General features: G+C 38.7%; 2 protein-coding genes across 2 annotated transcripts; both read right to left on the reverse strand.

The window, feature by feature from the left end:
- Nucleotides 1–3848: 3848 nt before the first annotated feature.
- Nucleotides 3849–5978, reverse strand: LOC147293806 (uncharacterized). The gene is made up of 6 exons (XM_086231132.1): nucleotides 5864–5978; nucleotides 5535–5797; nucleotides 5078–5366; nucleotides 4859–5002; nucleotides 4661–4756; nucleotides 3849–4549 (listed from the first exon to the last, which is right to left on the reverse strand). Exons 1-6 carry the CDS (start codon nucleotides 5976–5978, stop codon nucleotides 3849–3851), a joined length of 1608 nt encoding a protein of 535 aa, XP_086087258.1.
- Nucleotides 5979–10531: 4553 nt separating this feature from the next.
- LOC147293807 (uncharacterized) lies at nucleotides 10532–11926 on the reverse strand. Its single transcript, XM_086234198.1, has one exon. The coding sequence runs from the start codon at nucleotides 11870–11872 to the stop codon at nucleotides 10685–10687; it is 1188 nt and encodes a 395-aa protein (XP_086090324.1). The 5' UTR covers nucleotides 11873–11926; the 3' UTR covers nucleotides 10532–10684.
- Between the last annotated feature and the right edge of the window lie 588 nt (nucleotides 11927–12514).

A 12514-nucleotide genomic window follows, 5' to 3' on the forward strand; every position in this document is an offset into this window, starting at 1 on the left:
AATTCGTGGCAACCAAATCAATGCATCTCATGAGTATTGTGTTTCTTCAGTTGTCATTAGTCAAAGTTGGTAGATAATAAATTGATTGAAGATAACTTTACAAATCTTGAAACATTCAATTAATGCCTACACCTCCTACAGTCCTACATAATTTATTATCTATCATATGCACAGAAAAATTATTGGAGGCCGGCCCACTAATAAAGTAAATTGAATAAAGAAAAATTTACACTTATGCCCCTTAAATTGTTGAGTTGGTTTTACCTTATTATTTTTTGTTTAAAAAAAAGATGAACAACATTGTCACATGAATTTCTGATTTGTTGCAATGCAATGCAGTACTCTAATTTGTGTACTATTTTGTTAAAAATTAACATGTGGTTTTAGGCTAGGGTTGGTTGACGTAGAAAAAGATGTGGATGAACTTGAGGAGCAACACATAGTTGGTTGATGTTAATGTAGGTGCAAAGCACGTGTTATTTATGTAATTAATAGTAGACGATATTAGACATGATCGAGTTGCAACGAATTAAAATTTTAGGTGGCCATGTAATTTAAATTTTTTTTTTTCTAGATAGTCTAATAATTATGTGTGTGAACCAATAGTATGGGAAACATAGATGTAAATATCTCAATGAATAAATGTAAAAGCCTTCATAGTTTTTTAGGTTTTTTAGCAAGATGCCCACCTGAACTTTGACTCGATTTGCATGTTACCACCTAAATTAAAAATTGAAACAAGTTACCCCCTGAATTAAATTTTGTTTGCAAATCCAAATCCTTATGAATTTTTTGGTCTTTTCATAGAGAAGAATTTGGGTGGGGAAGCTTTTGCCACCTCACCATGCTGAGTGGCAAAGCCCAACCAATTACAAGTGGCCACATGTACAACTTTTTTTATTATTTCTGTTTTTCCTATTTTTACACTTTGAAAATTAATTAAAAATAGTTTCGGATTCAGAAAAATACACGAAAAATTCTGATGGACTCGTCTTGACTAATAGTAATTTACTATGGAGTCAAATTATCAATTTGCCCTCTGAGAGTTTCCAGAAAATTTAGGAAGTCCAAATTTATTTCTAAAAAATTAAAATACTCTGAATTCTTTAAAAATTCATAGGATAATCTCCCGAACTCCAAAAAATACAAGATCTGCACCATTGGTCTTCTAAAAACTAACACTACCTTTCTCGTGAACACTTTCTACCAAAAAGACCGAGAGGTCTTGGAGGAAAATAAATTCAAACTCCGGAATGTTAATTTTTATGAAAGGTAGTGTTATTAGGGTAGCAAGTGTTCACGAGAAAGGTAGTGTTAGTTTTTAGAAGACCAATGGTGCAGACTTTGTATTTTTAGAAGTTCGGAAGATTATCCTATGAATTTTTAAAGAATCCAGAGTATTTTAATTTTTTAGAAATAAATTTGGACTTCCTAAATTTTTTGGAAACTCTCAAAGGGAAAATTAATAATTTGACTCCATAGTAAATTACTATTAGTCAAAACGAATTCGTATGAATTTTCCGTCGATTTTTCTGAGTCCGTAACTATTTTTAATTAATTTTCAAAGTTTGTAAAAATAGGAAAAGAGAAATAAAAAAATGGTTGTACATGTGGCCACTTGTAATTGGTTGGACCTTGCCACTCAGCATGGTGACGTGGCAAAAGCTTCCCCACCCAAGTTCTTCTCTATGGAAAGACCAAAAAACCCATGAGGATTTGGATGGAGGTGGTAACTTGCAAACAAAATTTAATTCATGGGGCAATTTGCTTCAATTTTTAATTTAGGTGGTAACATGTAAATCGAGTCAAAGTTTAGGTGAGTATCTTGCTAAAAAGCCTAGTTTTTTATTATCTATCATATTAATCAGCTAGTAATTATTCATTAATATATATATATATTAATTTCAAGGGGCATCCAGTAGTTCAAAAGGTACAATAATTGTGATTTGTCTACTGAACAATCAAGATGGTCTTATGAGACCAAATAAATAAAAGACATGTGTTATCTTTCAATAATTATTTTTTGGGTCCTTTAATTAGAAGCTCAAAATGAGAAAGAAATCTAAGTCAAAACCTAGTCCGTTGAAAACTTAAGTAGAAACCTAAACTATCCACCAAGCACTCGGTGCAAAAACTTAAGTAAAAATCTAAACTGTTCCCCGAATGCTTGGCGGCCTGCAGATGCGTTGTGCATCTGCAAGCAAAACTTAAATAAAAATTCAAATTGTCCACCGAACACTTAGCAAAACCACTGAGCGCTCTATAGCTTGTAGATGCGTTGTGCATATGCAAGCAAAACACTGCATCTGCAAGCAAAAAAAGATGTATCTGCAAGCAAAAAATGCATATGCAAGCAACTACATACAAAAAATTTAAGCAAAAATGTGATAAATGGGCTGAAATACTGTTGAAAATGCAGTCATATATTGTGCACATGATTAGTTATGTTAATTTTTTAGAGAATTTATGAGAAATTTGTGGATCAAATTGATACTTTTTATAGTTAATGAACCAAATTGAGAATCATAATAAAGTTCGTAAACCATATATTTTTGTATTTAACACTTTTTTTATATTTTATTATTATTACATTCATTCTGGCCAACAATGTATACCGAGGAAGAATGTTCTAGCAAAAAAATTGTATATTGAGGAATGTTAATTGTTAAGGGTACTAGAACATGAATATGGGCATGCATATATTCGATGTATTTGTTTATTTCCTTATATATATGAGTACTGTGTACTTGTATGTGTACTGTGTACTTATATGTGTACATACAATTTTCACATAGGAGAGCCCCGGCCAACTAATACGCAGAGAGTCTAGATATGAGTACTGAGTAGTAAGCTAGTAGCCCAGCAGTCTCAGACTCTCAGTAGATAAAGCCTTGGAATGAAAGCTTCTCTCTGCACAAAGGAAATGTCTAATGATTTGTGATAGTTCATAAGAAAGTCCCTTGTTGTAGAACTAGTTTAATTAACTACTTTACTTTTATACTTCATATGGTATACTATTTTGTTGAGATTTTTTTTTTTTTTAATGTTGTTTTGTTAATATGTTGGAGTTCATATAGACTTTTTGATTTATATATAGTTTAATTTTTTTTTCTTGGATTTCTGGAACCTGAAACTTAGTGTTTTTTTTATTAACCTTTCCAACACTAACAAACAAATTTGAATCATATATATAGTTTTAGGGATAAGATGGTAGGAGACACCTTGAAAGCTTATGCTTACAGATTGAATAAATTCACGTTCAGATTGAGAGAAAAAAAAAAAAAAAAACACTCAATCCAATTATTTTGTTTAGAGTTTAAATTTTAGGGAGGAGAGCAATCTATGGGAGAAGATAACCTAATTAAGTGCAAAATCTTTGGTTTCATTGATAGACAATTTAAATGTGGAGAAAATAACAACAATTTATGGGAGAAGATTGAATTGCTATCTATTTTTTGTGATATGAACCGCGGGTTGCAAATTTTGAATATGAAGAAGATAACAAATTAAGTATAAATTAAGATTATTAGATTTGAGTTGGATAAAATGATCTTTCAATAAATATGATATTAATTTCATACAAAAAAATAGATGGTGATGTGTATAATCACCAAAAAACAAAACAATGATGTGTATTATTTAACTTTGCCACATAATTAGGGCACATCTATACCGTGCCTTATTAGGGCACAAAATCTTTTCCCTATTTCTAATTATAATTAATCTCTTTAACAAAATTAATTATTAAAGGAAGTACTAATTAATAGAAATCGTACATCATTACACACATTCATTGACAATTCCTTGTTCAAAAGAATGTATGTGAAGACGCAAAACGTGAATTAAGCTCAGGGGTGCCCTATACCACCACCTTTGCCACCACCAAATCCGCCTCCTCCGCCTGCTCCTCCAACAAATCCACCGTCAACTTTGAAGCCACCTCCAGAACCCGCCCCTATTCCTCCACCAACACCACCACCTTTGCCAATCCCACCACCTACTCCACCACCCTTACTGAACCCTCCTCCTGCTTCGCCACCAATTCTTCCTCCAACTCCACCACTTTTTCCAATTCCTTCTCCCACGCCACCACCTTTTCCAAACCCACCACTAGCTCCACCACCAACTCCTCCATCAGCACCACCCCCAACTCCTCCTTCAGTACCACCACCACCACCAGCACCACCACCAACTCCTCCTCCAACTCCACCTTTGCCAATCCCACCACCTACTCCACCACCCTTACTGAACCCTCCTCTTGCTTCGCCACCAACTCCTCCTCCAACTCCACCACTTTTTCCAATTCCTTCTCCCACACCACCACCTTTTCCAAACCCACCACTAGCTCCACCACCAACTCCTCCATCAGCACCACCCCCAACTCCTCCTTCAGTACCACCACCAGCACCACCACCAACTCCTCCTCCAACTCCACCTTTGCCAATCCCACCACCTACTCCACCACCCTTACTGAACCCTCCTCCTGCTTCGCCACCAACTCCTCCTCCAACTCCACCACTTTTTCCAATTCCTTCTCCCACGCCACCACCTTTTCCAAACCCACCACTAGCTCCACCACCAACTCCTCCATCAGCACCACCCCCAACTCCTCCTTCAGTACCACCACCAGCACCACCACCAACTCCTCCTCCAACTCCACCTTTGCCAATCCCACCACCTACTCCACCACCCTTACTGAACCCTCCTCCTGCTTCGCCACCAACTCCTCCTCCAACTCCACCACTTTTTCCAATTCCTTCTCCCACGCCACCACCTTTTCCAAACCCACCACTAGCTCCACCACCAACTCCTCCATCAGCACCACCCCCAACTCCTCCTCTAGTACCACCACCAGCACCACCACCAACACTTCCGCCCTTTCCTATGCCACCACCTACTCCACCACCTACGCCACCAACTCCACCACCAGCCCCTCCTCCAACTCCACCATCTTTTCCAATTCCTCCTCCCACGCCACCACTTTTTCCAAACCCACCACTAGCTTCTCCACTAGCTCCACCACCAACTCTTCCACCAGTACCACCACCAACTCCTCCTCTAGCACCACCACCAGCACCATCGCCAACACCTCCACCCTTTCCAATTCCACCACCGATGCCACCACCCTTTCCAATTCCACCGTCGATGCCACCACCCTTTCCGATTCCACCACCGATACCACCACCCTTTCCGATTCCACCACCGATACCACTACCCTTTCCAATTCCACCACTGATGCCACCACTCTTTCCAATGCCACCGCCGATACTACCATCATTTCCCATGCCACCGCCAATGCCACCACCCTTTCTGATTCCACCACCGATGCCACCACCCTTTCCGATTCCACCCCCGATGCCACCACTCTTTCCAATGTCACTGCCGATGCCACCACCCTTTCCAAAAACACCACCACCAATCACATGCCCACCACTTAATCCACCACCACCACCAATCATATGCCCACCACCTACTCCACCACCCTTACCAATCTCGCCGCCAATGCCACCACCACTAGCACCACCACCAATCACATGCCCACCGCCTAATCCACCACCACCAATCCCATGCCCACCACCTAATCCACCACCACCAATCCCATGCCCACCACCTACTCCACCACCCTTACTAATCCCACTGCCAATGCCACCAGCACCAGCACCAGCACCAGCACCAATCACATGCCCACCACCTAATCCACCACCACCAATCCCATGCCCACCGCCAGTGCCACCGCCAACACCACTGCCAGCACCAGCACCGCCGCCAGCACCATCACCACCACCACCAGCGCTACCTCTAAAATTACCACCAGCTCCAAACCCACCTCGAACTCCAGCGCCAAACCTTCCTCCAAGGCTACCTGTTAAGTTCTTTTCCTCTTCATCATGGCTCACTAAATTCCTTGCAACCACGCTCACTGCAAGAACATGAAGGCAAACCAAAGAAAGCAAAGCAAATCTTCTACTGCGTACCATTTTGAAAGTATTGATTGATCTTTTTACAAGTCTGAACTGGTTAGCTAGCTCGAATATCGTTTGATAATGCTGAGAGCCTGAGAGGTTTAAGAGTTTATATACTAGAGCATATGTGCATGTCGACCCAGCTTTTCCTTTGGCAATAAATCGATCTCAACAATTAACGGCTCACCACAATTAAATGTACATTTAAAAATAAATGCACCCCACAATTATTACCACGTTTAGGCATGCGACTTGTATGGCTAGCTCTATACTACGTACTTCTGATTTCACCCAAAGAAAACCCTAAATAGTAGGAGAGCAAATTTGCTCACCACATTAAATTGGTGGTGAGCATCACCACCCATTTTTACATGTGGTACATGTACTTTTACCTAACCATAGTTAACTACTCACCATAAATGCATTATTAAACAAGAAAAGATTGTTAAAAATTATCTTGATTAAATAATAAACGAAAAAAAAAACTAAAATTAGAAAAACTCAAAAAGCCATCAGTTGTCTACACATGCCAACTGTCCCATACACTAACCATAGTTAATCATTATTAATAAATGCATCTAGACTGATTGAGAGGACAAATAATTAAACAATAAAAAATACTTATCTCATGAGATCCCTATATACCCATCTGAAGTGGTGACTTGCAAATCGAGGTATAGTGGATGATTTGTAAAATTCTATATATATATATATATATATATATATACGCTTTTTAGCAAGATGCTCACCTGAACTTTGACTCGATTTGCATGTTACCACCTAAATTAAAAATTGAAGCAAGTTGCCCCCTGAATTAAATTTTGTTTGCAAGTTACCACCTTCATCCAAATCCTCATGAGTTTTTTGGCCTTTTCATAGAGAAAAACTTGGGTGGGGAAGCTTTTGCCACCTCACCATGCTGAGTGGCAAAGTCCAACCAATTACAAGTGGCCACATGTACAACCTTTTTTATTTATTTTTCTTTTCCTATTTTTACAAACTTTGAAAATTAATTAAAAATAGTTCTGGACTCAGAAAAATACACGGAAAATTATTACGGACTCGTCTTGACTAATAGTAATTTACTATGGAGTCAAATTATCAATTTGCCCACTGAGAGTTTCCAGAAAATTTAGGAAGTCCAAATTTATTTCTAAAAAATTAAAATACTCTGAATTCTTTAAAAATTCATAAGATAATCTCTCGAACTCCAAAAAATACAAGGTATGCACCATTGGTCTTCTAAAAACTAACACTACCTTTCTCGTGAACACTTGCTACCCAAAAGACCAAGAGGTCTTAGAGGAAAATAAATTCAAACTCCGGAATGTTAATTTTTATGATTTTTTTTTAGTACATAATCAACAACTATGATCTATAAGATTTGAATTCAGTATTTTCTCTCAAAATAAGAAATTGAATACTATTAAACCAAATAATTTATCAACTATCATTAAACAATTAACGAAACACTCTCATATATTGTTTTATGGACCAAGAGGTCCAATTCTCCAAGAGTAATACGAGCTGGGAAAAGATGGTTTTCATTTTTTCCTTTTATTATTGTTTCATGCATACATTGTGGTCAGCATTAATGTATACTGAGGATCGAGGAATGTTCTACCACCCAAAAAGGTTGTAGTACATGAATATGGGCATATATTCGATCTATATATATGTGTTTATTATTTGCTTATAGATATATATATATGCAGGTTCCTTCTGTTGAGGTATACCTCAACTTATTTATGTTGAGGTATACCCTATTGGGGCCCACACGAGTCGTTTTGTGTCAATCCGAACCATTCATTTTTTACATCTCCATTGATAGATCATCCTTGCAAAAAATTAGCCAAATCGGAAATCATTTGCCTATCTAACTTTGATCAAATAAATGGACGAACCAAATATTTTCGATGAAACCGTCCATTTGTTTTATCAAAGTTAGATAGACAAATGATTTCGGATTTGGCTAATATTTTGCAAGGATGATCTATCAATGTAGATGATCATTGCGAACGGTTCGGATCGCCACAAAACGACTCGTGTGGGCCCCAACAAGGTCATACCTCAACATAAATAAGTTGAGGTATACCTCAACAGAAGGAGCCTGTATATATATGTATCAATGTATGTGTACACACTGTATACTTATATATGTACATACAATTTTCACATAAGAGAGTCCCAACTAAGGGGGGTGTATTCAATATGGAATTTAAAAGATTTTGCTGGAATTGAAAAGTTTAAGTGTATTCAATCTAAACTTTTAAAAAGTTTATAAAAATAGTGTGGTATTCAATCAAGTCTTTTATAGAGTTTTTAAAAATTTATAAAAATCTTGTGATATTCAATTTAGACTTTTTGAATGTCCATGAAAGTATTATGATATTCAAAATATTATCGACTTTTATGAATTTTATAAAATGGATGAGTTTCATAGACTTTTAAAATTGAAGGATAAATAGCAAAGACCAATATTTCTCCATCCTCTACCCCAAAGATTTCTATAGACTTTTCAGACGTGATTTTTTTTTTCCTCTTCCTCTTCCTCTTCTCCTTTCCTCTCTTTCTCCTACCTAAACCCTAACCCAGGCCTGCTTGCTGCCATTACACTCATTAATAATTGCATAATTTCCTCTTAAATGAATGAATTACATGCTCCGATTTATGGGTATTAGCAAATCCATGGATGCAGTAGCCAACCAATACCTCCACAAAGGAGGGAATAAAAACGCATGGTGCTCAACACAATCAATTACTAATCTAGATGCCATGGAAGCATGATTATTCAAGCAACTGTTAACAATTCCATTCCAATAACAAGTATAACAAAGTTTAGACCTTTAAAACCACTTATTGCAACCACTGGTAGGAAATCATGGAAAGACATAGAGTGGATGAGTCATCCAAATCTGAAATTAATAGGTTCAATGAAAACGACAATAAATAATTGATTTTGTTCATCCATAGAAATTTCTCATTCCGAGGTGCACATAAAGTTTTTGACGCAATGACTGAATGGTAATATCACAATCTTTTGCTATTTAGACATGTCTCTCTTGAACTATCCTTTATATCAACAGTCCATGTCATGATTTTATTTTTTATTTTTCTCTACAGCCATCCCATTGTTTTATAGAATTTCTGCAAGTGTGCAAATTGTGAAAATAGTCATTCCCAAAACATATAGCTAGATTTCATTGTACTGTTGGTATTGCTGCTATTGCAAACACAATTGTTTTATTTTATTTTTTCTCTGTTCGGCATGGGTATTGCATTTTTGTATGAATGTTTATGCTTATTGTTCAGTAAATTTATGCAAATTATTAAGTTTTTGTTTTTAGGAAAAATATTATGTTTTGAAACTTGAAGATTCACATTCATTTTTAATACTCTCGACTCATTCCAAAGAACCATTTTTGCTGCAAGTAATTGCAACAATTTCACAATGCAGCAGGCATATTTTTAATATTTCATATAATCTATTTTGTAGAATTTAAAATTAAAAGTCAATAAAAGTCTATTAAACTCTATTAAATTCTATGAAAAAAGTCTAACAAACTCCATTAAACTCTATATATAATTTTACAAAGTCTATATAGAATTTTGTAGAGTCTACAAAAGTCAATAAAAGTTCGTAAACTCTATAAAAGTCTATCATTTAAAAAAAAAAGTCTATAATACTCTAGATTGAATACACATCCCTAAGGGCTAAGGGTTTAGGGTCCAAAAAAAGAAAAAAGAATACACACCCCTAAGACGCACAGTCTAGATATTGATAGAATTAGAGCATTGGCAATGGGTGGAGAGGTCCAAAACTTATAAGCACATATGGTAAGCTCTAGATTTTCAATGTGGGACATTGCTCCACATTACTCTCAACACGCCCCGGCACGTGTGACAAGATTTTTGAGTTTTACACGTGAACAAATTATATTGGGTGACATGGGAGCGCGTGTGGCCGTTAGGCCTTACACGCGAATAACCAAGCTCTGATACCATGATAGAATTAGAGCATCCAACCCAAAATCAATTGGCAATAATTGAAGAGATCTAAAACTTATAAATACATACACTAAGCTCTAGATTTCCGACTTGAAACATTGCTCCAAGTTACTCAACAGATATGAGTACTGAGCAGTAGCCCAGTAGATAAAGCCTTGGAATGAAAGCTTCTCTCTGCGCAAAGGAAATGTTGACCAAATTCCAATTGGTTGGAGTGGCATCTTAAACCTTGGAATAGTCATTTCCAATTGGTTGGTGGTATCGATGCATGAATTTATAACCTCTCTGATCTGAGCATAAAAGGAAGCTATAGAAATATACATGGAAATCCAATTGGTTGGTGGCATCGACCTTTAATTCTACTGACTACAGGCTACAGCTTCCGACGACCAATAAGAGAAAAGATTATCCTGCTGCAGACAATATTAATGCATGCAAGGCCACATTTAATTTTCTTGAATTCGATCAAAATTTAAGGGTTAATCCTTTTCATTTTTCATTTTTTGTATTTCTTTTAGTAAGCAAGAGAAGCACATTAGGCAGAAACTTGTCATCACGGGAAATAGATATTACTTTCTAATTATAATTAATCTCTTTAACAAAATTAATTAATTAAAGGAAGTAGTAATTAATAGAAATATTACATCATTACACACATTCATTGACAATTCATTTAGAAGTATGCATGTGAAGACGCGAAACGTGAATTAAGCTCAGTGGTGCCCAATACCACCACCTCCGCCACCACCAAATCCACCTCCTCCCCCTGCTCCTCCACCAAATCCACCCCCAGCTCCAAATCCACCTCCAGAACCTGCCCCTATTCCTCCACCAACACCACCACCTTTGCCAAATCCGCCACCGATCTCACCTCCGGAGCCACCTCCAGCGCCGCCACCAAAGCCTCCTCCTTTACCAATTCCACCTCCGATGCCTCCACCTTTCCCAAAACCACCACCAGCACCACCACCTGCACCACCACCTACACCACCACCTTTTCCAATCCCACCACCTACTCCACCACCCTTACCGAACCCTCCTCCTGCTCCGCCACCAACTCCACCACCAGCTCCGCCACCAGCTCCTCCTCCAACTCCACCACCTTTTCCAATTCCTCCTCCCACGCCACCACCTTTTCCAAACCCACCACCAGCTCCTCCACCAGCTCCACCACCTTTTCCAAACCCACCGCCAGCTCCTCCACCAGCTCCACCACCAACTCCTCCACCAGCACCACCACCAGCTCCTCCTCCAACTCCACCACCTTTTCCTATTCCTCCACCCACACCACCACCTTTCCCAAATCCACCACCAGCTCCTCCTCCAACTCCACCACCAGCACCACCACCAACACCTCCGCCCTTTCCTATGCCTCCACCGATGCCTCCACCCTTTCCAATTCCACCGCCGATCCCACCACCCTTTCCAATTCCACCACCGCTACCACCACCCTTTCCAATTCCACCACCGATGCCACCACCCTTTCCAATGCCACCGCCGATACCACCACCCTTTCCAAAACCGCCGCCAGCACCACCACCTACTCCACCACCCTTACCGATCCCGCCACCAATGCCACCACCCTTACCAATGCCTCCACCACCTTTACCAAACCCACCACCAGCACCACCACCAATCCCATGCCCACTACCTAATCCACCACCTCCCCCAGCTCCACCGCCAAAACCAGCACCACCACCACCGCCAGCACCACCACCACCACCAGCGCCGCCTCCAAAACCACCACCACCTCCAACTCCAGCGCCAAACCCTCCTCCAAGGCCACCTGCTAAGTTATTTTCCTCCTCATCATGGCTCACTAAATCCCTTGCAACCACACTCACTGCAAGAACATGAAGGCAAAACAAAGAAAGCAAAGCAAGTCTCCTACTACGTACCATTTTGAAAGTATTGATCGACCTTTTAACAAGTCTGAGCTAGCTAGATAGCTCGAATATCGTTTGATAATGCTGAGAGGTTTAAGAGATCATAGAGGTTTTATATACTAAAGCATGTGTGCATGTCGACCCAGCTTTTCCTTTGGCAATAAATCGATCTCAACAACCAACTGCTCACCACAATTAAATGTACATTTAAAAATAAATGCACCCCACAATTATCAGCACGTTTAGGCATGCGACTTGTCTACCTATATATCAAATAGTTTTGCCAAAAGCAGTAGTAGCTAGCTAGCTAATTAAGGCAGCTCTAAATGCACCCACTTGTGCTCACATGGCTAGGTTTGCTTCATATATATATGGGAGGTTGTTCTACCTATCACTATATATGAAACTTATGCATGCATAAAAAATTTAAACTGCGCGCTTAAAAATTAACTGGCTAGTGACCTAGTGTTTCTAGACGATCGAGTATATAATTGTGTCATCACAATTCTTGCAAAACTAAATAAATAAGAACACGTGTACAAAATAATGTTTAGACATTATATATTTTCAATTTAAGACATTTGGGAACATGCATGATAGATCGAGTACTTCATACTCTGGTGCTCCATGTCATTAATGGAGAAGGCAAGTTACTAC

This window comes from Dryas octopetala, chromosome 2, assembly GCF_963921425.1.
Source record: "Dryas octopetala chromosome 2, drDryOcto1.1, whole genome shotgun sequence".
Lineage (NCBI taxonomy): Eukaryota > Viridiplantae > Streptophyta > Magnoliopsida > Rosales > Rosaceae > Dryas > Dryas octopetala.

What these genes read in the sequence shown, in the direction of transcription:
- LOC147293807 (XM_086234198.1), bottom strand. Translation starts at nt 11,872, where the DNA reads ATGGTACGTAGTAGGAGACTTGCTTTGCTTTCTTTGTTTTGCCTTCAT.
- LOC147293806 (XM_086231132.1), bottom strand. Translation starts at nt 5,978, where the DNA reads ATGGTACGCAGTAGAAGATTTGCTTTGCTTTCTTTGGTTTGCCTTCAT. An exon ending in GGGTGGAGGTGTTGGCGATG is followed by an intron (nt 5,003 to 5,077) that starts GTGCTGGTGGTG and finishes CTAGTGGAGAAG; the next exon opens with CTAGTGGTGGGTTTGGAAAA. An exon ending in AGGTGGTGGGATTGGCAAAG is followed by an intron (nt 4,550 to 4,660) that starts GTGGAGTTGGAG and finishes GGTTTGGAAAAG; the next exon opens with GTGGTGGCGTGGGAGAAGGA.